Source organism: Toxorhynchites rutilus, chromosome 1, assembly GCF_029784135.1.
Source record: "Toxorhynchites rutilus septentrionalis strain SRP chromosome 1, ASM2978413v1, whole genome shotgun sequence".
Lineage (NCBI taxonomy): Eukaryota > Metazoa > Arthropoda > Insecta > Diptera > Culicidae > Toxorhynchites > Toxorhynchites rutilus.
Window position 1 is genome coordinate 179,126,795 of NC_073744.1, and position 25,917 is coordinate 179,152,711.

At 37.8% G+C, this 25,917-nt stretch overlaps 1 protein-coding gene across 2 annotated transcripts in view; it reads right to left on the reverse strand.

Annotated features, from left to right (window-relative positions):
- The window catches only part of LOC129774059 (serine/threonine-protein kinase 32B), a 384,143-nt gene that overhangs the window by 274,622 nt on the left and 83,604 nt on the right, over nt 1–25,917 (reverse strand). For both annotated transcript variants that reach the window (XM_055777758.1, XM_055777762.1), the window contains one exon: nt 20,742–20,797. In XM_055777758.1, the coding sequence (XP_055633733.1) occupies nt 20,742–20,797 (56 nt within the window). The remainder of the gene's footprint in view (nt 1–20,741; nt 20,798–25,917) is intronic.

Genomic DNA, 25,917 nt, shown 5'->3' on the forward strand with positions numbered 1-25,917 from the left:
CACGTGGGAGAATAATAGGAGGTTGTGTCCAAGATACGACCGCATTGTTGACGTAAAACTACGCTGTTATTTTATATAAGTCACATGTTTATAACTTCGGATACCATTTTATAATGCTGTGCAATTTTAGAAATAACTATTTGGTAGAATGTCATGTCATTATGCTACATATTATTTAGTGTTGCCTCAGTGGAATCGCACCTTTAGGCATTGTTCTTACAACGTAAACCAAGCGCCAAACAAGCGTTCGCCATAGCATGCATACAGAGCCATACATTGGTGGTTTGAAGCTACTAAGACTATAAACACTTCTCATCATTTGCATTATTCTCAAAAGAAACGCTTCTGTTAATATTACTGGTATCGAAAAAAGTTGCATTACTTTCTCATGCTCAAGATAAGCGCAGCTGTCATCCTTAGTGGAGAAAGTTTTGTTACTGGCAAGCGAAACCAAATCACATACAAAATTTACTTTCTTGGTGACTAATTAAACGAAATAAACTCGTTCTGTTAATCTCAACAACCTCGAAAAGAGTAACATTTCATTATGATCAAGATTAGCGCAAATGCAATCCTAGTTGGAGGCAGTTTTGCGACTGGCAGGCGAACCCAAATAACTTTTAACATTCCAGTACGACATTCAAGATGTTTGGTATTTCCCAAACAATTTTTCGCGACAGGGCCAATGCACACGGGAGCAGATACGAATGGGGCTTCAGCGTAGTGAAGATGCACTATTTTTACGTACTGGTTATGAAGCACGCACGTACGCACACAAATATCCATATATCGATGGCTTGAAGCAACTAAATATATACACACTTATCTCTGTTTTGAACTCTTCTCAACAGAAGCCCTTTTTGTTAATATTGCCAGTCCAGATTAGCTTAGCTGTCATCCTTTGTGGAGAGAGTTTTCCTACCGTCATGCGAAACCAAATCACTGACAAAATTCCAGAACATTTATTTTCTTGGTAAGCTGACGATAGCCTAGCTTGATGATTCCCCACACAATTGTGTAGCTCAAAACCTTAATGCAATGACGTCAGTATGATGTAATGATTGCAATGCCTGAGACATCAGCGCGTGAGTAATTTGGTCGCGTCCTCAGCTCAATCCGAAACGAAGACATGTGATGACGCAGACAAGGAAGAACAAACGATGTTCATTGCCTTGAATACATAACGTGACTGAAAGTTTGCCTCAGCGAGATCCACTGTTTATACTCTAGGCAAGTATTCCCCTTCATGCTTCTTCTTCTTTTCCTTTGTTCACGGGAACTTTGAATCTTATGATTTCCCCTTCGTTGCTCGTCGATAAGTTGCCCGTTATTGACAGCTCTGTTTGGGAAAGCACACAAATGGACAGAACAAATGTATGAGGAAATGGAAACGCTTATAGTTTTCTTGAATTTTAACCGTTTACACACCAGGGGATCGTAATGTATAGCATATAAAACAAATCTTAGGGAAATTCGATTCGTTTGATATGTAAATCGCCAAAATCCGTTCGCGGCAAAAATAGTTATTAACGTTAACTTTATTTCATAAAAACGTGACCTGTTTTCTGATTTGGCACCCTTAATGAAAGACGTAGTTCTACATCAAAACATTGCACAAAGCATTGCATGTTGCATGTTGCACAAAGCAACATGAAGGTACATGACGACTTTTACGCCGCAGTATCGCTTGGTGCTGCTGATCATCAAAGCATTTACAATGAAATGATTGATCAATTTCACAAGGACAGAATTCCTTACAAGGATCGTCTGAACGGATTCGCGTCGAACGGTGCGACGTATGTTTTGCCCCCGATCAACAGATTGAATCGTTTGTTTCAGGCTGAAAAACCTGAATTCACGATGGTACATGAAGGGCTGAAAGATTTTTATTTGATCATTCTCACTAATATATGCGAGGGGTCTTACGTTGTTTCAATGTCCAATGCTCTTAAATTTGGAGATCATTTGTAAAGCGGCAAGAATTTTTAAGTTGGAATAGTAGCAGAAGTAATTATCAAAACAATGGACAGCGAAAGGCAGATCATTTCAAATGATATTTGTCGCTGATTTTTCGTGGAGCTGATCAAGCAAATGAGAAATAGAAAAATGAAAATTGATGGTCCGACGCTCAAGGTTGCGGCAATGTTAAATCCCAGAAACTTTTCCAATTTAAAGTCTCACATGTCTTGGTTTCGGATTGAGCTGTGAACGCGACCAAATTACTGACTCGCTGCTGAGCATTGCAATCATTGCATCAAACTGACCCCTTTGCATTAAGGTTCTGAGCTACACAATTGTGTGGGGAATCATCAAGCTAGGCTATCGTCAGCTCACCCAGAAAATAAATGTTCTGGAATTTTCTGTGTGTCTGTGATTTGGTTTCGCATGACGGTAGCAAAACTCTCTCCACAAAGGATGACAGCTAAGCTGATCTAGACCGGCAATATCAACAAAAAGGGCAAAAAGTGGCGACAAGGAGGGGAGATAGCGGGAGGGAAATATTTACGCTAGGGTATTAGTAACGAATCTCTGCTGAGGCAAATGTTCAGCCTTTCTCCAAGCAGTTGACATTGATTGTTTTCCGTCATCATAATGGCTTCGTTGATGCCTTTGACACTTCATCAATGCATTGAACTGACGCTATGGTGAAGCAGGTGTTAAGGTTATGCACCAAAAAAATATTTGTTAACTTATTTGGGTTCGCGTGCCAGTTGCAAAATCCCTAGGATTGCATTTGCGCTAATCTTGATCATAATGAAGAAGTGCTACTCTTTTCGAGGTTGTTGAGATTAACACGAAGAGTTTATTTCGTTTATTTAGTCACCAAGAAAGTAAATGTCGTTCTGGAATTTTGTATGTAATTTGGTTTCGCTTGCCAGTAGCAAAACTTTCTCCACTAAGAATGATAACTGCGCTTATCTCGAGCATGTATTGTTCTGCGAACGACAACAATGAATCATCAAACAATAATCTGCATAATCTGCAATGATCCACAAGAAAAAAAAATATCTCAGAGCGACCAAACTGGTAGAATGGTTATTTCTAAAATTTCGTAGCATTATAAAATAGTATTCGCTGTTATAAACAAACCTCCTATAATTGTTTTGGCAATTGTAATATTTTTCCAAAAAGACTAGTTAATCGGCTTTAATTTTATATATTGATCATCTTAATCGGTCCAGTAGTTTAAAAGTTATGAATTTCTGAAAAAGCCATTTTTGGAAAGAAAAAAAAAAGTGAAAAAAGTGATTCTTCGGACCATCCTAAAATAGAAATGGTCACCCTAACGAAAAAATAATAAAATAATGGTTTGCGCTAAGGAACAAATCTACCACTTTTTACCGGAATCTGAGAGCCGCTATATCGGTTTGGGATGGTTTGCTGGATTATGATGAAAAGATTCAGTAACAATGTTGGAAATGTATAAACAAATGGTCAAATTAAAATCAGAAATATATGTTTCAAGTAATTAAATAACATGATGTGAAAATTTTCCATTTAAATTTTATCATTTTAAAACTAGCTTTATGTCTTCTAATCTGATAGAGATTACACTAACGAGTTTGGGACGCAAATTATGGCCCCTAATTGAAAGTCGTCACCAGACGTCGACACTGTATCACTGTCATCGCGAATAGTCCAGACAGCGAGCGCCCAGTTAGTCGCATTTTGTCATCCTGATCATTTTTGCTTGCGAAGGAAAATCATCGATAGAAAAAAAAAACCAAAAACGGTTGAACAGATTAACAACCGTTATTGATTTTCACTGTAAACAATTCAGGCGCCAGGTTCGGTTCCGTTTTTCGGTGTTGATGAGATTTCGGACCCCGCATCCCCACCCCCTCTTTTCGCTGCTATCTAACATCCATTGTCTTCGTCTCGTCGTCTTCGTCGTCACTTCTAATAACCTCAGTTCATTAATATTCATTGCGCTAGATTTAGGGCGGGATGCTGCGAAGAAAGATGCTCACAATTAAGGCCAAATCGGGATCCTCATCCATTTTTCGCCTCCGCAAGCGATATAAAGTTAATTAAAGAAGATTTCTTGCCGATTTGCATGGACCGCGGCGGGGGGAGGACGAGAAGAAATTTGAAATTTTAGGGAAGAGAGGAGGGGCGGCCCCATTAGCATAATATTGGGCTTCGATGAGTAAAGTTTTGTGCTAAGGGCGAGTAATGGGGTACGGTATGGATTTCGACAAAAAAAGGGTACTTCGGAAGGAGACTCGTTGCGATGGGCTTGACAGAATGTACTTAAAATTAAATCGTACATTTTCCTGATCCCTCGAGGAGGTAATTCCCATGGCGTAAATTCATTGGAGCAGATGTGGAATAACCGATTCCTGGAGGAACCCAAGCAGAACGGATGGAAGTGGCTTTCTGTTTTCGTGGAAAAATAGGCGATTCCTCTGGATTATACCTTTAATTTGGCTTTGCGCAATTAATTTCGAGGTTGAAACGAACGCGATGTTGTGCAATGTTTCAGACCATACATATCGAAGACGAATGGTGTTATATTGGTCACGGCTATACATTTTGGTTCAGAATTCCGGCATTAGTTCAACTTGATTAAAATTATTGTTATTAGATATTCAATGGTATTTCATTCGAATTTTGCTTAGAGATTGTCAACGCCTATTATTTATATTATTAGTCAATGAGGTACATACCGAGGTGGAGCAGTAGGCGAAGTATATCTGTATTGGCAAGCAAAATATCGTGTCGTAATTGAGGGGCTTAGAATGCAAGAGGTGTAAGTGACTTGATCGATTTCTCTTCATCAACTTTTTCTTTAGTTAATAACTCAATTGCAACAACGTTCCAATTTAAGTTTGCTATAGAATCTGATAGGTGATGTTCTAACCTATCTTCCACATTGTCAAATACAGCTGGGAATGTATTTGAGGCTAAGCTATGACCAAAAGAGAGAGTCGATGTAAAGAAATCGATCAAATCACTTACACCCCTTTCATTCTAAGCTCCTCAATTATTTGCATTCAATATGGGATTTATATGGAATAAACAAAACAATGTTGAAAGAACTCACGGCTGCATGATAATTTGAGCCAAAATTCTCATGGAATTATTCAACTGTTTGCTTTTTAACAGATGACAATTGTATCGATTATTTATGTGGTAAAAAGCTCCAGAGAGCAGTCGTATACTTAGTTCTTGAAAGCAGTAACATTTTCGGTGAAACTTTGAATAATTGGCAATTATTTTCTCACACCATACACACCGACACCCTTCGAAACATGCACTTCATAACGTTAAAATAATGAAACTTCGTTTGTTTCTATGAACGTGGGGGAGTGAAAATGGCACATGGAAATATCACTTATATCCGTCTTTTCGTGTTTTCACAGATATTCACTGCACGCTATCACATTAGCCTAATATTCAGCGGGAACTCTAAAAAAATGTACGTTTTCAATTGATAAATTACTTCCTGAAAATAGCATTTTCGCATGGATGCGGTGGGCAATCAAAGATAAACACAACGACTAACGTCACTATTTGAGAAATAGTTATGGCAGCGCATGCTATAACTACACACTCCATATAACATACGTAGTACTGGGTAAGTACTCTGTTCCGAAGGCCACATCTTCCCCCCGCGAAAAGTGAACAAAACTTTATATCTGTCAAGTTAACTGAAAAAGATTGTTTACATGTATTGTGTAAGATTACGAACTTTCATTTATTCTTGTCATTCGATATTTGTTCACCATCGTTTGAACCCTGAGCTTCAACCGTTTCAACTCAAATTCCTTCTATGTTTGTTTGTGTTAATCTGCATTCCACACTCTAACAAGCCCTTCAAAATACTCTCTAATAACTCTTCTCCAGCTCCTCTACCAATCAAAATATACACAACAGTCTTCTTAAAAATATCTATTCTTGAACATGTTATGACATTATATTTGGTTCTGTTTTCGTGCGGAAAAAAAAACTTTTACATAACTATCAAAACTATATTAAAATTATCTTATTTTTTTTTTCAAATTAGTTTTTCCCGGAAAATCTCCGAACTATACGTATCTTGAAGAATCTGCTATACAAAATTTCTGGCATCTTGTTTTAAAGCAACAGATATAAACCAAATCCACGTATCATCTTTCTCCATGTTTACGCTTCGTTTTTCAACCCTGTTTGTTTCGATCCAATCGAAGCAGCAATGATATACAGTGCATTCATCTTCTGCTGCTTATATACGTAAAGTCAGTTGTTAACATGACATTACGTCTTTGTCACTCGGTGGTCTTGGTTAATCCCGACTAAACCTTTTAATTGTTGGCCAAGATTTTCATCGACCCAGCCTCTATATATCTATTCAGATTCTGAACTTTTAACAATTAACACTTCACGGAGTGTTGATCTTGAGTTTTCCCCGATTCAACCTGTTTAAACGTTGGGCTTGGTCTTCTACCGGCTCAAGTGCTTTTTTTTTGCTCACCAAACTCGATCGATAAGACATTGTTGGCCATGGTCTATCACCTGCTCTTCTTTCTTTTTACATTGTTGGCCATGGTCTATCACCGGCTCAACATATCATTCACACTGTTGCCCATGGTCTTTCACCGGCTCAACTTTTTTTTTACATTGTTGGCCATGGTCTTTCACCGGCTCAAATTTTCATTCACATATCGGCTCCGCGCACAGCCCGACTCGACTTTTTTTCTTTCAGCTTCCCTTTCACTCCGCGCTATCAAATCAAAACAAAATGTATATTCCTTACCTCAAGTTCCTTCCGGCTTTCTCTTCCGCAACACTCACACCAATAAAAACTAGACAGAAGAAAAAATAGTTACTGATATCTGGCAGGATCGCCAATGTGATATCCTACAATCTATAGTTCATATGACTGAATGAAGGTGCTTTGCAAAACAAACCCTCTTTTGACGTTTCACTATCCTCTTGGTTTGTTTACACACTCCGTGTAACATATGTAGTACTGGGTAAATGTGTTCAGGATGCCACAGCTATGTCGCTCGAATCTCTACCATCTTCATTACCTTTTTTACAGTACATTGATTCTTAGTAAAGCGGCTTGTTAGGTTTCTTCGTTACATTATAGTTAATTACGTTTTGTTGTTCAGCGAGTAAGTAAAAACGAAGATGAAAGCACGAACATGCCAATTACGAATTAGTTACGCAATCAACTGATTTGAACGAATGTGATTGTCCACGAATTATATCTCTAGTTAAGAAACTCAAATCTTCAACATCCAAATTTCAAAATATATATTCGTATATTCGTAGTCAATCGCAGCACAAGTAAATGCTCCAGATCACCGCATGGGCCATGAACCATGTTTGGGGTAACAGTAACGAACAGACATTCATATTTCGGAATCCGATTCGAATTCGAAGCTCGATCAAAATTCACGATTCGATCGAAATCGACTTTTGCATTCTTAAATTCGAATCTTCGAATCACAGTTTCTCACGTCAGTGGGCAGCTGCCGATCCATAATCTACACACGGGCTCTCCAGCCGGTGTTTCATAAAATTTATGACAATAATATGATTATCATTTTGTAATCCGAGCAAGTGTGATTTGAAGCATTTTAATAACTTATTGTATTCATTCAAGAAGGCTTCTGTCATTTTTCAACGTAAATAAATTCGTTTGAAATAAATAACGATGGTTAAATTATTTGAATATTGGTCAGAAAAACATACTAAAATCGCGAATTGGGGATGAGGATTAACATTTGTGCATCTGTATGGTATACAGCCGATGCTCAGAAAGAAAACATACATAATTTTTTTCTGACTAGAGCCACCCTATTCGGTATTAAATATATGGCGATCGGCAACATAGTGGTATCACATATAGTTTACGAACTATTCTCATGCCTACCAAGCTTTTTTTGCATTATTTCATCCAAATCGGTCGAGCTGTTTCTAAGGAGTTCGACCACAAACCGTGACCCGAGCTTTTTATATTAGGTTGGGAAAAAAGCTATTCATTATTTTCTCGTTAGCTAGCTTTAGTGATCAATTTCTCGCGTAATATCGATCATACAATTTCAAGTTTAGGCTCGTTGTAAATGTGGCATTTCACACTAAACAAAATTTTTTGCTGTTTTCTGTTTGTTCCATTGAGTTGTGAGTTACAGGGTGTTAACAATGGAGGTCAACAAAGAGCAAATTTTGGTATATTTTACACTTTTCCTTTTTAAAAGGCGAAAATGCATGCCAGGCCGCTGAAATTGTTAATGGTGTTTATGGTGCCAATACGGTAACAGAAAATACGTGCAATTTTTTTTAATTTTTTATTACTTCTTTTTAAATTTTTCTTAAATTTTTTACATTTATTTTAATGCAATAAATGGACCTTTTGATGCTAGCGATTATCCAGAAACGACTTGAATTGTCCAACAGCAGAGGTGTTGTGCTCCATCAGGACAACGCAAGGCCACACAACTCCGGGAGCTTGATTGGGATGTTTTAATGCATGCACCATACAGTCCGAACCTGGCATCAAGCGATTACCACCTTTCTCTCGCATTGCAAAATTTCCAAAGTGATAAGAGATTGGGATGCAGAGAAGATTGTAAAAATAAACAAGGACCAAGGCTTCTGCGAGAGAGGCATCATGAAGCTACCTTTAGAATGGCAACAAATTTTACAACAAAACGGTTATGTTTGACCCAAATCTGACAATCCGAAGCATATTAAAAATGAGTTTGAATTTCACCCAAAATTAATGGATTACTTTTTTCCCAACCTAATATATATAGATTGAAAAAATAAATCAAACCAATAAAAATTTCTAGATAGAGCAATTATCTATTAACCAGTCAGCAAGAGTGGGCGAGGCTTCAAATTGCCTTTCTCAAGACCAAGACTTTAGGTGAATTTCTTCCTGAATTGCTAGAGGCTAATGAATAGAACAAGTCCCCTATAATTGAACAAAAAAAGACCCCTATAATTATCAACTAACTGGCAAACAAAAATCAAAACAGGTGAAACCAAAGTGGTAAAAAAGCTACCTTTCTCGAGGCAATATTGAGCCTTAAAAATATTGAGCCTCAATCCAATTGATTTCCGGACAAGCACAGGTCTTCAACACAGCTCAATCTTGTGTAATCAGAGACGAGAATAGAGCTAATGAATTGGCTAGGGCGGTCTTCACGAAGTCAAGGGTTGAATGGGCAGTGGATTCCTTGAAGCCCTTTAATTCTCCAGGACCAGACGGGATTTATCCGGTGCTGTTACAAAAAAGCAAGGATATCACTGTTCCTCTTCTAACGGAGATGTTTAGAGCTAGTATGGTACTAAGCTACATTCCTAGTAAATGGCGAGAAGTCCGGGTTATATTTATTTCCAAGGCTGGCAAACGTGACAGGACGACTCCCAAAGCGTATAGACCAATTAGTCTAACATCTGTCATCTTAAAAATGATGGAAAAGGTCATTGATCTCCATATAAAATCATCATATTTGAACAGGAGACCATTGAGCAAATTTCAATTTGCCTACCAAGCAAATAAATCAACTGAAACAGCGCTTCACACGTTAATTTCAAAAATAGAGAAGACTTTTGATGCTAAAGAAATCTCACTTACCGCTTTTCTTGATATTAAGGGAGCATTTGACAATGCATCCTACAACTCTTTAAATAAAGCTATGAAAAAATGTAGTTTTGACATGTGCATCTCCAACTGGATACATGCCATGCTAACCAACCGACTAATAACAGCTAAATTAGGAGGATCTACTCTAACAACGAAACCAACTAGAGGTTGCCCTCAAGGAGGAGTTCTGTCTCCTCTGTTTGGTCCCTAGTTGTCGACTATCTTCTTAATAACCTAGCTAATTTAGGGTACGAAGTCATTGGTTTTGCTGATGACATAATCATCTTAGTGAGGGGTAAATGTGAGTATACTATTTCCAATAGAATGCAAACATCCCTTAACTACACACTCAAATGGTGCAACCTGGAAGGACTTAGTGTTAATCCTTCAAAAACAGTCATAATTCCATTTACCAGAAAAAGAAAGTATAGGATTCCACCTCTTAGATTGGGAGGTGTACAATTGGAGCTTTCAATACGAACCAAATATTTAGGTGTCATGCGTGACCAAAAACTAAATTGGAACGACCAACTGGAGTATGCAATATCTAAAGCCCAGACTGCTCCCTGGAGTTGTAGTAGTATATTCGGGAAAAAGTGGGGACTAAAACCGAGAATGATTCACTGGATTTACTCGGCAATTGTGAGACCCAGACTAACATATGCTTCGCTAGTGTGGTGGCCTAAAACTACACAAATATCAGCTCAGAAAGAAAAAGCTCGATAAACTATAACGTCTGGCATGCTTATCAATAACTGGAGCAATGCCTAACGCCCCTTCCAAAGCCCCTTTGCACCAATATGTGCAACTTGAAGCGGAAAAAGGTACTATTAGGCTGAAAGGTATAAAACATTTTCTAGAAGGAGATCTCACAGGATATTTACAAATCCTGAAAGATTTTTAACTGAACACTATAGTAAGCATGAATGAAGACTGGATGGAAACAAAGACTAACTTCAGTGTTCCCTTCAAAGTGATTGAATTCAATCGCAACGAATGGGAAGAAGGTGGTCCCAAAACTCGTCCAGGATCACTCTTGTTTTATACCGATGGATATAAAATCGGTAAATCTACGGGAGCTGGTATTACTGGACCAGGAATCGACATGTCAATTCCAATGGGACAGTGGCCTACAGTTTTTCAAGCAGAAATACAAGCTATTCTAACATGTACAAATATTTGTTTGACTAGAGAATACAGGTATGCCAATATCAGTATCTTCTCAGATAGCCAAGCAGCTCTTAATGAAGTAAAAGCATAAGCATTGACATGTCAGTCAAAGCTAGTTTGGGAATGTATTTTATCCTTAAAACAACTAGCTGCTACTAACGAAGTTAACCTATACTGGGTGCCTGGTCACTGCGGTATAGAAGGTAATGAAAAAGTAATGATTGGGATCTTCAACTAAATTCGTCGGGCCTGAGCCATTTTGTGGATTATCTACATCATGCATGAAATCGGAGCTCAAAACCTGGGAAATATCAATGATTGAAGCCAACTGGAGGGCTCTATCAACGCCAAGACAATCCAAATTATTCATTACACCTTGTAACAGAATAACACGCAACCTACTCAGCTTGAATAAGGCAGATTTGAGTACATTAACCGGTCTATTGACTGGGCACTGTCCGAGCAGGTATCACCTTAAAAAAGTCGCAGGAGGGTTGTGTCCGAGACACGACCGCATAGTTGACGTAGGATTCCGTTAGACTATCTGTTGATTTTGGATATGTTTGAAGAATTACATCGTCCAACTCTTTGAAAATGATTTGGTCGCTCTGAAAAGGGCCGTTTTGTCTAGTTGTTGGGTATTGTTTGTTCACTCCACCAGTGTTTACCGAGTGATGATGACAGAAGGATGGTAAACAGTCGTTGTATAGTGCGTATCAGATAAAAGATACCGAAGTGGAACGAGATATGATGAAAATCGCCCTCTGTGATCCTAGACGAGATGCCTCCTGTGTTATGTATGGATGAAATAAAGAAAAAAAGAACTCACCAATGTAATATAAGAATAATTACCGAACACAATTATCAATTTTTTTCAGTAAAAACATGTTACTTTAATATAGAGAAAACATATCTGAATTGGAAAAGGTAATTTTCTTTTATATTTTTTACTTTCTAAGTGTTAATTCACCCAATGCGAATTTTAATTGGACTAACAACAACTAATACTATATGTAGAGTATATGGAAGATCACTTTTTCTACTGTTTCTTCACTTTTCCAATTTTTCTCGCCGTAAAAACTTTTCTTGAGTGAAAATGAACACAACAAAACAGACAGCTTAAACCAAACGACCCGTTCTCGAGCGCTTGGTATTTATTTATGAAAATTGAAATAAATCGTTTCATATAATATATGAAGTCAGTTTTAACACAACTGCTACCATATATAATTTTCGCTTACACTTGTGCTAAATTTTTCACATTATACGATCGGTCATTGATATGAAAATTCACGAGGCAACCAACATTAAAGTTCCAAATTCAAATTTAATTTGCTAGAATGAATCGTATCACTCACCTTACTTGCAATATAAAAATGCCTCCGACTTTCATGTATTTGCAATGCCAATTTCCCCCATGCAGCTCGGTTTTGATGTCTCTGTTAAGGACCCGCCGCATGTGTCGTCAATTTCGACCAATCAGGGTATTTCCGTTAGGATATGGGCTGAGATTTTTGAATTATTTGATAGTTAGTTTAATAACATATATTATTTTCTTCAATTGACGCAAAAATATCATCAATCCATCATGACATGACTGAGCAATAAGCGTTTGAAATTGGACAATTTTCACGATGTGCTCGATTTTCAATTTTCGATTTGTACCCCAATATGTTCCCGAAAGACGTAATCCTACGTCAATAAACAGTATTTTTGATCGGTTTTATATAGTTTTTGTGGTAAGTGGAAAACAGTAAAATAAACTCTTTTGTTTCAAAACAAATTGATAGTCCTGAGAAGGACTGGAATGGTTTAATGGGTTGTACGGAATCTGCTGCGTTTCAGTCGGATGTAGCAGTTTAGTTTTGGGAGCGGTAGCTTTAACGGATTCGCTGATGCTTTCCTTGACTTTGGCGCCATCGGATTCTGTGCGTCGATTTTCGAGGGTTTGATTGGCACCACCACGACGAGCTAAACGATGGATAGCGGGTGTGATACGATGCGATGCAATGCACTTCGCTCCTCTGCCTCCTTTGCCGCATCCAATTGTTGATGTGAAGAGGAGCGCACCAGCAATGCACACTAGATTTAATTCGATGCTCTCCGCTGCTTCTTCTTCTTTGATCCCTTTACCGCACCGCATCCATCGTTGGTTACCGATGGCTTCCTCTCCTTTGCCGCACCGTATGGTGTTGGTTGATTTGTAGAGCACTGCACACTAGAAGCCCAGATGTTTGCCGATCTGAGCGTTGAACGGGAATGAGAAATCCAAAAATGCTACCGTCCTTTTATATCAGTTGGTATGTGAGAAATAGGCGCCCCCCCACTCGCTCGACATGCAAATATTTTACTTATCGAGGAACGAAAGAAGCGAAGCAGGCGAAAAAGAAATGACGTCAAATTCGACCAATCAGTACCGTTTGGATAGGGGTTGAGATTTTTCAATTGTTCGATAGTTAATTACATGATATATATTATTTTATTCAAGGTGAAAAATTGTTATAGAGTGCCGCAATGTTTTGATGTAAAAATCTCATCAATCCGTCATGAAATGACTGAGCAATAAGCGTTTGAAATTGGACATTTTTCACGATGCGATCGATATTCGTTTTTCAATTTGTACCCCAATATGTTCCCGAAAGAAGTAATCCTACGTCAAAATCGGAAAACTGGCAGATGATAACTGTCGTTTCTGCAATTTCGAAGCTGAGACTTCGGAACATTTACCGTGTCAATGCAGTACACTAATTCAGCGAAGACTGCGAATTCTTGGAAAGGGCATTCTTATGCCTAACGAGATGCTGCTGAACAAAAACAGGTAAGGAAATTCATAAAGGAAGATTTGTTTTTATTCGTTGTGTTGTGTTTTATTTATTAGAAACTAGCTAACCCGCCAAACTTCGTCCCGCCCATTTACTTGATTAATTCTCGAGTAATGCAGAAATTTGTGTTTTATTTGTATGGCAGCCACCCCTAAGAGAGGGGGGAGGGGTATCTAACCACCATAGAAACATTCATTGCACCCTAAAGTTTCCATATGCCTAATTTGGTTTAATTTGCTTGATTAATTCTCGAGTAATGCAAAAATTTGTGTTTCATTTTTACGGCAGCCCCCTCTAAGAGAGCGGGAAGGAGTATCTTAACACCATAGAAACATTTATTGCATCCTAAAACCTCCACATGCCAAATTTGGTTTCATTTGCTTGATTAATTCTCGAGTAATGCAGAAATTTGTGTTTCATTTGTATGGCAGCCCCCTCTAAGAGAGGGGGAAGGAGTATCTTAACACCATAGAAACATTTATTGCATCCTAAAACCTCCACATGCCAAATTTGGTTTCGTTTGCTTGATTAATTCTCGAGTAATGCAGAAATTTGTGTTTCATTTGTATGGCAGCCCCCCTTTGAGTGGGGGAAGGACTGTCTAACCATCATAGAAACATTTATTGCACCCTAAAACTTTCACATGCCAACTTTGGTTTCGTTTGCTTGGTTAATTTCCGAGTAATGCAGAAATTTGTGTTTCATTTGTATGGCAGCTCCCCCTTAGAGAGGGGGGAGGGGTCTCAAAATATCACGAAAATCTTCCCCGGCCCCAAAAACCCCTACATACCAATTTTCATGTCGATCGGTTTAGTAGTTTCTGAGTCTATAAGAATCAGACAGACAGACAGACATCACTCCATTTTTATATATATAGATGTGGAAAACCCTGATGGTGGAAAAAATACACATAGCATAGCCATAAATTCTGTTAGTCGCTTGAAAATTGAAAAATGAGATAGGAGGTTGAAATTTATCTTGAAGGCATAAAAGTATCTAATATTGATATTTTTGGCAAAATGATACTAAATGGTCCCCCTCTTCTTCATGCAAAGTCGTAATGCTTGATCCAATCGTCACGGGTTGTTGCAAGTGGAAGTTCGCGAATTGCCTTCTCGATGAAATACTTGAACGATTGGTAAAAACTAAATAATCCAGTTGATTGACTCTGGGCTACCGGATGACCAGTCAATCAATCGTGAATGAATCTGATAGGTTTAATGAAGCCACGATCCAGAGCCGTTTTAGAAGTTTTATGCATCGCTCCAATCACATTTGTTTCCATCCGGGCGTCAATAAATGGCTCAAACATCTCCTGAATACACCAAGCTGTAAATACTCACGCAAAATACGACTTATTCTGTGCTTGGAAACGTTCATTTCGACTGCTAGACTCTTTTGTTTACGAAGAGGATTGCGCCGAACGCGTTCACGAACGGCCACATTAGATGTTTCTTCGTACCGTTATAGTGTACGAAACACGAATCGTTCATTGAAAGGAAGCGATTTGAGCAGCTCGAAGATCAGTTTGGCCTTCTCCTGCACTTAAATAAAATACTGATGGGATCGCGAAACTTGGTAACAGTGAAGAAAGGACATCACATTACGATATTGCAGTGCTACCACTATTATTTTCGCTTTTTCGTCACACGTTTGTCGGGTTATGTTTTGAATGTTCATTTGAAGCTACTTGAAGATTATTTTGACTGGATCTAGTATCGATGAGTATCATCGATACTAGCGAGTAACAGTTAATAACTGGAACGCAGCACAAAAATCTTAAAACGGCGCTCTCTATGTTATTAATGTCGATCTCAGTTTCAAGAATTTTAATCGAATGAAAACAAATTATCATGAATATGTAACGAAGAATAGTCTAGTTTTCGTGATCAATGCCAATCCACATGCAGACCACATGCAGCTGAATCAAGGAACTCAAATATTTATCCACCGTAATGAAAACCTATGCGGCGCTCGTTCATGGAAACTGCGCCATTACCTTTGCTATAAAATGCAAATTTCCCACTCTCAAACAACTGTAAACTAATTGAGTAAATAATTCTACTGTTACCGATACTTGATATGTTCTCGACATCCTTATTTCCAGTTCAGTGAACCCCATTTGAATTTTAGCGTCACAATTAGCGCTAATATATTAAGTTGATCCACAATCCCGATCTCCTCCTCTGTCGCACCGATCCGTGCCCACCCACATATTAACGGAAGCACCACGCTTAGTCAGCATAATACTAGCCGAATATAATGTGGCTTTTGTGGCCATTTACCGGCAGCGAGCACAAGCTCGATTCCGGTGTGCCATGTGTGCTGAGTCACTTCCGGGAATCGTCTCAGCATTTCGCATCGCTGTCATATCACGCGCGCTCCGACGCGGTATTAGCACGTAGTATCGCACCCAAATCTGCCGCACTCCGCAGCAGTTCGGACGAATCGAGCCGCCTTAATTCAATTATCCAATTTTCACGGACCGTCTGTCCCGGATGATTCGAAACAGCTCATCCCCGAACATGTGTGTTGGTGGGTTCAAGGAAGGTAGGGCGGAAAAAGACATCGCTCGTTAAGATGGTAACCGAAAGAGATGCACTGCAATTGGGATCGGTTCCTTAAGCCACCGCAACAGCCAACCCTAACCCCTAATTGGATACGTTACAGTTGCACCAATCCATCGGACCGCAAATTGGCTCTCAGGACGAAACTGTTCGGTTGAAATCATGACCCAGGATCAGAATCGTTGAGGAGTGTAGTTGTGTGGGTGGGTGTGTGTGTGGGGTAGACTGTATCGTTTCGAGAAACTCGACGTGCTTTGAAACGGAGCATCACTTCGACCACAAACTGAAAACCAAACGTCCAACAACGTAGAAAGGGTAAAACAAATGGTGAAAAAAAAGTATTTCAACTGTCCATTTCACTCTCTTCGAAACGGACGAGAAGGTTGGCCTTAGGTCATACACCATTTGGAACGGGTGCTCCGGGGCAGGAGTAAATTGCGTCGTGATGGACAGGTTTGGATGGGAACAGGACAAGCACGGGAAGTGGGTCCAGATGATGTTTCATGAGGATAAGACCAATGGAATAATAATGAGAAAACATTCCAGAACATGGTGGGTCAACATCAATTGAGGATGTTGCTCTATTTTTGATCCGGTGCTTCGAAGTATTTAAATTTTTTAATAATGTATTCTAAAACAAAACTTATCTAAAATCTGAAAATTCGATGATGAAAATGATGCTCTTCCATCATTTTTGCAATGGTATTTTGTAGTAAAATCGATCCAGTTCAGTTCAGTTGTTTTTATTTTTCAATTTTTCAATTTTTCGATTTTAAAATTTTTCAATTTTTAAATCCTTCAATTTTTTAATTTTTCAAAATTTCGATTTTTCAATTTCTCAGTTTTTCAGTTTTTCAATTTTTTTCAATTTTTCAATTTGTCAATTTTTCAATTTTTCAATTTTTCAATTTTTAAATTTTTCAATTTTTAAATTTTTCAATTTTTCAATTTTTCAATTTTTAAGTTTTTCAATTTTTTTATTTTTCAATTTTTCAATTTTTCAATTTTTCAATTTTTCAATTTCAATTTGTTGAATTTGTTGAATTTGTTGAATTTGTTGAATTTGTTGAATTTGTTGAATTTGTTGAATTTGTTGAATTTGTTGAATTTGTTGAATTTGTTGAATTTGTTGAATTTGTAGGATTTATAGAAATTGTGGAATTTGTTGAATTTGTAGAACTGATTGAATTTGATGAATTTGTTGAAATTGTTAAATTTGTTGAATTTGTTGAATTTGTTGAATTTGTTGAATTTGTTGAATTTGTTGAATTTGTTGAATTTGTTGAATTTGTTGAATTTGTTAAGTTGTTGAATTCATTAAATTGGTTTTTTTTCAAAATATATATTTTTATCAAGGCTCATATGGCGTTAGCCTGACGGGGCCGGTGTTCAATATTTTGACAGTTTTTCTTATTATCTATGTTAGTAATATGTAACCGATTACTCGCGGTTGGCTCGAGGTTAGTATTACAAGTGTTCTCATAATTGGTATGTTGCTGTCTCCAATGCTCTGTACGTGTGCCCGACACGGGATACTTCCTATTGGGATGCAGCTGACCCTTAATCAGCAACGCCCCCCTAGTCTGTACCTCATATCTAGCGTGGTGCGTCTTTCTCGACTCGAGGAATCCAGGATAGAATGGTCACTAACCGGCGCAATCATCAGTTCATGTAGAGTTGTCATGAGCGGTACAACCTTTGGCTCTTGTTGAATCATCAGTGGACTGCACAACCTTTGGCCCGTGTTGGCCCGAATGTGTTGAAATTGTTGAAATTTTTGAAATTGTTGAATTTCTTGAATTTATTGAATTTGTTGAAATTGTTGAATCCGTTGAATTTGTTGAATTTGTTGAATTTGTTGAATTTGTTGAATCCGTTGAATTTGTTGAATTTGTTGAATTTGTTGAATTTGTTGAATTTGTTGAATTTGTTGAATTTGTTGAATTTGTTGAATTTGTTGAATTTGTTGAATTTGTTGAATTTGTTGAATTTGTTGAATTTGTTGAATTTGTTGAATTTGTTGAATTTGTTGAATTTGTTGAATTTGTTGAATTTGTTGAATTTGTTGAGTTTGTTGAATTTGTTAAATTTGTTAAATTTGTTGAATTTGTTGAATTTGTTAAATTTGTTGAATTTGTTGAATTTGTTGAATTTGTAGCATTTATAGAAATTGTTGAATTTGTTGAATTTGTTGAATTTGTTGAATTTGTTGAATTTGTTGAATTTGTTGAATTTGTGGAATTTGTTGAATTTGTTGAATTTGTTGAATTTGTTTAATTTGTTAAATTTTTTGAATTTTTTGAATTTGTTGAATTTGTTGAATTTGTTGAATTTGTTGAATTTGTTGAATGCGTTGAATTTGTTGAATTTGTAGGATTTATAGAAATTGTGGAATTTGTTGAATTTGTAGAACTGATTGAATTTGATGAATTTGTTGAAATTGTTAAATTTGTTGAATTTGTTGAATTTGTTGAATTTGTTGAATTTGTTGAATTTGTTGAATTTGTTGAATTTGTTGAATTTGTTGAATTTGTTGAATTTGTTGAGTTGTTGAATTCATTAAATTGGTTTTTTTTTTTTTCAAAATATATATTTTTATCAAGGCTCATATGGCGTTAGCCTGACGGGGCCGGAGTTCAATATTTTGACAGTTTTTCTTATTATCTATGTTAGTAATATGTAACCGATTACTCGCGGTCGGCTCGAGGTTAGTATTACAAGTGTTCTCGTAGTTGGGATGTTGCTGTCTCCAATGCTCTGTACGTGTGCCCGACACGGGATACTTCCTATTGGGATGCAGCTGACCCTTAATCAGCAACGCCCCCCTAGTCTGTACCTCATATCTAGCGTGGTGCGTCTTTCTCGACTCGAGGAATCCAGGATAGAATGGTCACTAACCGGCGCAATCATCAGTTCATGTAGAGTTGTCATAAGCGGTACAACCTTTGGCTCTTGTTGAATCATCAGTGGACTGCACAACCTTTGGCCCGTGTTGGCCCGAATGTGTTGAAATTGTTGAAATTTTTGAAATTGTTGAATTTCTTGAATTTATTGAATTTGTTGAAATTGTTGAATTTGTTGAATCCGTTGAATTTGTTGAATTTGTTGAATTCGTTAAATTTGTTGAATTTGTAGCATTTGTTGGATTTGTTTAAATTGTTAAATTTGTTGAATTTGTTGAATTTGTTAAATTTATTGAATTTGTTGAATTTGTTGAATTTGTTGAATTTGTTGAATTTGTTGAATTTGTTGAATTTGTTGAATTTGTTGAATTTGTTGAATTTGTAGCATTTGTTGAATTTGCTGAATTTGTTGAATTTGTTGAATTTGTTAAATTTGTTAAATTTGTTGAATTTGTTGAATTTGTTAAATTTGTTGAATTTGTTGAATTTGTAGCATTTGTTGAATTTGCTGAATTTGTTGAATTCGTTGAATTTGTTGAATTTGTTGAATTTGTTGAATTTGTTGAATTTGTTGAATTTGTTGAATTTGTTGAATTTGTTGAATTTGTTGAATTTGTTGAATTTGTTGAATTTGTTGAATTTGTTGAATTTGTAGCATTTATAGAAATTGTTGAATTTGTTGAATTTGTTGAATTTGTTGAATTTGTTGAATTTGTTGAATTTGTTGAATTTGTTGAATTTGTTGAATTTGTTGAATTTGTAGCATTTATAAAATTGTTGAATTTGTTGAATTTGTTGAATTTGTAGAACTGATTGAATTTGATGAATTTGTTGAAATTGTTAAATTTGTTGAATTTGTTGAATTTGTTGAATTTGTTGAATTTGTTGAATTTGTGGAATTTGTTGAATTTGTGGAATTTGTTGAATTTGTGGAATTTGTTGAATTTGTTTAATTTGTTAAATTTGTTGAATTTTTTGAATTTGCTGAATTTGTTGAATTTGTTGAATTTGTTGAATGGGTTGTTTTTTTTATTATTTTTTCTTTAAACTCTTGTGAATATTTAATGTTCTTAATTTTAATGTTCAATTTTCAATTTGATAATTTTGCAGAGAATCTACCCCACATGTTGTTTTTCAAATGTCATCCCCCATGACCATAAATTTTCCCGAGCAAAACATTAGCTTCCAACATCAGAGCGAATTGCACAGATGTCGTTTCCCCCGAAACTTAATTAACTAACACGCCTGAGATGCACACAGTCCCAGCTGCCGGAAGGCGTCCTTTGAGTTCCGAGAAGCCGAGATGTTTCATTAGGGACCAAACGAATGCTGTACAAACACCCATCCAGCGGCAAAGGGAAGGAACCGGTGTGGATTCGTCGTATCAACCGAAATGTTTACCTATTTGTTTGCCCCATTTGGCTCATCTTTGGCCGACGGGAAGCGGAGGTGTCGCTGGTGTTGGGTATAATACGCTAGATTAGACACAAATTAGACGAAATTGGCCCCACTTTGTTGGTGTTCCTGCAAAGCTAAGCCCCACCGACTTTTGTTCACGGTTGGGATTAATCGAGACTGTTGTCGGGCAGGAGAGAGCAGATGCGATTGTTTTGATTGGCCAATTAGGACTGGGGACGAAATTTGCCCGGTGACAAATCGCTGGAGTGTTTGCGGAATATCTTAACCCACTTACCTTTCCGAAGCTGCCTTTGCCAATGTTCCGCAGGATTTGGAAGTGGTCGAAATTCACTGTGAGAGAAGATAAAGGAAATCCGTTAGATTTGTTTTGCCTCAAGCGGTGATTGATTCTGGATTCAAGCAAGCTTAATATCGTTGGAAATTTTACCCCGCATCAAATTTCATCCCCTGGGAGGCGAACAAATAGGTTTTGTTGGTGAACTTTGTGGAACCCGGCTTGAGGCACAAACCTTTTGCCATTTGCTTTCGGGCCAATTTTACCAGATGGGAACTCGTCGTTTCCCCTACTTGAGAAAATATGGACTCACAATACATCTCCCCCGAAAGGGATCCCATCTCAAATGGAGAAGTTCATTTGCGAAGGCCGGGGAATGGGGAATCGTTTAACTTGTGAAAGGATTCCCCAGACCGTATGATGTTGGACATCTCGAATGCTTTTTAGTGTACTCCGATTGGGACACGGAACACGGAAAGGAGGGACACAGCTAACAATACTGCTGCCGCAATGGTCGTATCGAATGCGCTACATCTGTGGCGGCGGAAAGCAGATTGGAAACGTGTCCTTTTTACCGAAGATATCCAGCTGCCAGCCGCCCCATTCGGAATATTGAATATGTTCATCCGAAAGGATGATTTTCCTTACTCTCGTTCCCTGGTGCTGGCATTGTGCGTGATAAGTGATATGCTTTCATGATTATGTTTGTTAAGTGTGTTTATCAATGTATCTGTTGGAATGGATGTACCGAGAAGGGGACGAATTGATTGGGCGAAATAGAGTTCGTATCAAACCAAAGTGTCCGGTCATAATTTGAGCCTCCAATGCTTGTCATCTGTGGCGCAATTGAACGCAACTGTTGCTTTCAGAGAAAATATTAGAATGATATATTAATGTGACAGCGTGATCGAATATTAGGCAATGTCTTTCTACTGAACATAAAAATACAATCATTTTTAACTAATACAAATTTATTGCTGCAATCGGTAATCAATTTATTCATCTTACCCCATCCTAATTGATTCGCTCCACGTAACATATTCAGGTAACGGAATCTTTGTTAAACTTGGCACTTATATTTAAATTATATACCATACTAGAGATGGGCAAATCAGCTCATCATGGTGAGAGGCTCAGAGGCGTTTAATTCATACAAGTGAGTCGATCATGTGTTATAGTTATTCTGCTCAGCTGAATTTTGCGGCTGTCCACAGGATTTTTTGAATGAAAGATCAATGCAGCATTTCCACTCCACAGCTCCGCAACTCTTCAACTCAGCTGCTCTTCAGCTCAGTTGCTCTTTAGCTCTGATGTGAGCTGTAGAGCTGTGTTTATTTTTTTGTAAGCTGTTCCGAATCCGCTCATTATGATGAGACGATTCATTTGAACAGCTCGTGAGCGAATGGTACATCTCTATACCATACACCAACTATTGTACAGGTAAACCTTTTTTTGTGCGGGGGAAAGCATAAGAACAGAAAATCGCACAACAAAAATTCGCACAATAAAAATTTGCACAAAAAGAGGTTTTCCAGTAGACTAGCCTTATATATAATACTCGAGTTCCACCCTACGAAATCCATTCAATGTGTCACTCAGCGAAAACGTTACAAGCGTTACAGTTCCCACGAAATTGTTCGCAGTAGGCTGTGTTTTAAATCGTTGCTAAACAACAGCAAAGAACCTGTCTCGGACAAAATAAAAGATTTTGGGTAAGATCGATATTTTTGAATCCTGAAAATCTTTTTTACTTATCCTTCAGTCATTGATGTTTGCTTCTATATAGCTTCAAGCACCCGGCGGGGTTTCTTCTTCCGAGCAGCCCCACCCTTCAGCTTCTGACGGATATCCATGGGAGTGGAAATCGGTTTGCAGTCCGCCTTCCCAAGTCATCGCAGAAGATCCAGGATACACCTCCATTGGTTATTTTTGATGATATCGTTGTCCTTGTCGTACTTGATCTACGTTAGGAATCAGAATCACCCGATGGCTCCAATATCCGTCATTTAGAATTCGTCATTTCCTGATCTATACACCCCTAACCCTTCGCATGAATAGGCACTGGTCATTATGACACCCATAGCGGCCACCAGCTAAACTCACACACTGAACAGATCCAAAGGTCGTGTAGTGCTAACACATTCACTCCCGGCTGAACATACGATCGGAAGCTGAGGTTGAACGTATTGAGGCTGAGAATCAATTAAGGCAAACCCGGGACTCTCGGACTACGACATCGCCAAAAAAACACAACTCTAACCAAAGTACCATCCGGAGAATCCTTATGCGAGAAAGTTATCGATATTTCCGTGCCTGAAAGCAACCAAACAGGACGCTGAAGCATATTCTGGTGGCCAAAAGACACGCTCGAAAGTTGTACAATAAGAAGAATGCATGCTGATGGATAACGAAACGTACGTGAAGATAGGTTTTGGACAGCTCCCAGGCCAGAACATCTATGAGGTAACTGCCAGAGGAGATGTCCCCAGCAAATTCAAGTTCGCTTTCGCTGATAAATATGCGAGGAAGTTTTTGATTTGGCAAGGGACTTGCAGCTATGGTCAGGAAACCAAGATTTTTGTCACAAACAAGACAATGGACTCGAAAATGAGTAGGGAAGAGTGCCTACAGAAACGCCTTCTTCCGTTTATTGAGGCTCACAAAGGTGAAGCTTGATGACAACGGACCGTCACACCGAGCGAGGCTGGCCAGCAGTCTTCAGAATGCAACTCGGTGCTGATGCGCAACAATATTTTTGTACCCAATTGAGCTCCCTACTCCTTGTGCACACATGCGCTCTGGCGAATGAGCACACTCCGAAACACAGATGAAATGTTTGGTTGTCAGCGCCGTTCTTACGCAGAAATTTGCGCCCAGTGTTAAGCTGAGTTTTACGCTGAAATTTGCGCCGTTTTTCTATACAGTGCGCTTGGAACTGGGTTGCTCTCTCTGTTGAGATATTTTTCTTCACACAAGCGTATACGGTTCAAATGGGGGCACGCTGTTGTTTTAATGCTTTGCTTAGAACGAACGAAGACAAAGCGGGCGCTAGAATTTGATGTGTATGTGTGTGTGTGTATAGAATGAGACGCGCATCACCCAAGTGAGAAGAAATGTTTAGTATCTGAGTTCTGCGCCGGGTACATTTTGCGCTGTCGTGCTTATGAATTTTGTGCACTTCGCACCAAGAGAGAATACGAGTTTTCTTTGAGCGCGCGCTGATGAAAATTAAACTCAAGCGCAGCGCTGCGTTTGTTTTCTGAAGATTGCTGGCCAGAGAAACGGTTGAGCTCAATTGCGTTAAACTCATTTGGGATCAACTACCGGCATGTAGCTTCTTCACCAGACTTGGCTCCTTCCGATGCCATTTGATTCCTTCGATGAAAAACGCACTCGTTGAGCAGTGGGTTGGATAAAAACACAACTTTATCTTGAGAGGGATAAAAATGGGGAAAATGTGCTGTTTCCAATAGCCGTCACTTTGAATAAAATATTTAAAACTATTTGAAAACAATAAACGTGTGCTTTTATTGAAAAAACTCCGGTTTTATGTGCTAAAAAATAAAAAATAAATTTACTCATACAAATTAAAACTCAATTTTCTCAAAAATGTATTTTTTTTAAATTCTCAAAATAATTTCACGATTTCACTAAAAATACACGTTTTTGTAAATTGTACATCTTGACACTAATAACCATCCGATCTGACTGAACGAGTAGCCGAATATTATCGTCCCGAAGTGGGGAGGAGCGGGAAAAAAAAGAAGCTATTCCATTTTTTTGCGTGAGCTTTTAATTTGGAAGATCCTGTAATATATTCGACAAAGTTTTAGATCTTATTAAAATATGAACTTTTGTCGAGGACGTCATTTTTGTATCTTTTATAATTTCTGAAATATAATGCATTTTTTGTGGAGAACCCTACTAAAATAATGTTTTACTCGTAACATTTTTGTGTATGAATTCTCGCGTTTGACGTGTTTCAAAATAGAATATATATTCTTGTGTTGACGTTGAGAGTTTATTTGGGAATGTTGTTACTATGTCCATTTTCGCGCCGCTCAAACTCTCAACACTCAAAATGCTGGTCGGGGGTTGACCGTATGTTTTATCTTCCGCCAATGTTATTCTCTGAGCGGCATTCCCAGAAGCCATGCCATGTAAGCTTACTCTCGAATTGAATGGAAAGGAGGAATACTGCTTGCTGCATTAGAAAGCATGTACGAGTAAAATCGACGTCTTTCATCGAAAAAAAAAGTTGAAGTTGAAAAAGTTGTTGTTTGAATAACTTTTTCACTGTGAAAGAGCCCATCTTCCAATGTATGAGTGACTTATTGAAAATTGTATGTGCTATTCATATCCATTTACTATATTCATTGTTGTGGATAAATTTCCTGTCTAATGATATATAACACAACATATGTCGCAATAACGATTTTGAGTAATATGCGTTTGAAAACTCTTGATAAATCGATACATTTTTCGTAGAGTGACTCCCCTATATAGTAATCAAAGACATAGTCCTATGTCAAAAGTTGTTCTGAAAACAACTTTTTCATGTTTTCTTTGAAATATTACTATTAATGTTTACCTCGTAACATTATTATGAATAAATTATCGCGATTTACATATTCTGAAAACTTTTTTTTCTATTTAGAAACATGTCAAATTCGAGAATTTACACACAAAAATGTTACGAGTAACGCGTAAAACATTATGTTTTCAGGAGTTTTGCATGGAAAAAATGCCTTATATTCCAAAAGCTAAAAAAAAATGCAGCCGAAGTTTTTTTATGAATATTAAAGCAAGTACTTATACTGACATTAAGAAGCAAAAAGTACCAAGCGTTCTTGTGGAATTGACGGTCCGTGCTCTTCGCCATTTGCATTTGACATTGACATTCCGGATTCAACTCTCGAAACCACGCCCCGGCTATGAGGATATGATCCGCGACTCAAGATGTGCTGCAAATTTAGCCGTCATTGCCAAACCCATCAAAATACTCGGTGAGTTCAAGGCAGATCTACAGAACAAAATGCGCCCATTCGCTAACTAACAAAAAAAATTGAAAAGATTTGTTTATGTGAAATGTTAAAAAGAAAGGATGATCACAGGGGTCTGAATATCAATAGTATTCAGCTGCTACTCGTGCTTTATTCGATAATAAACGTTTTGC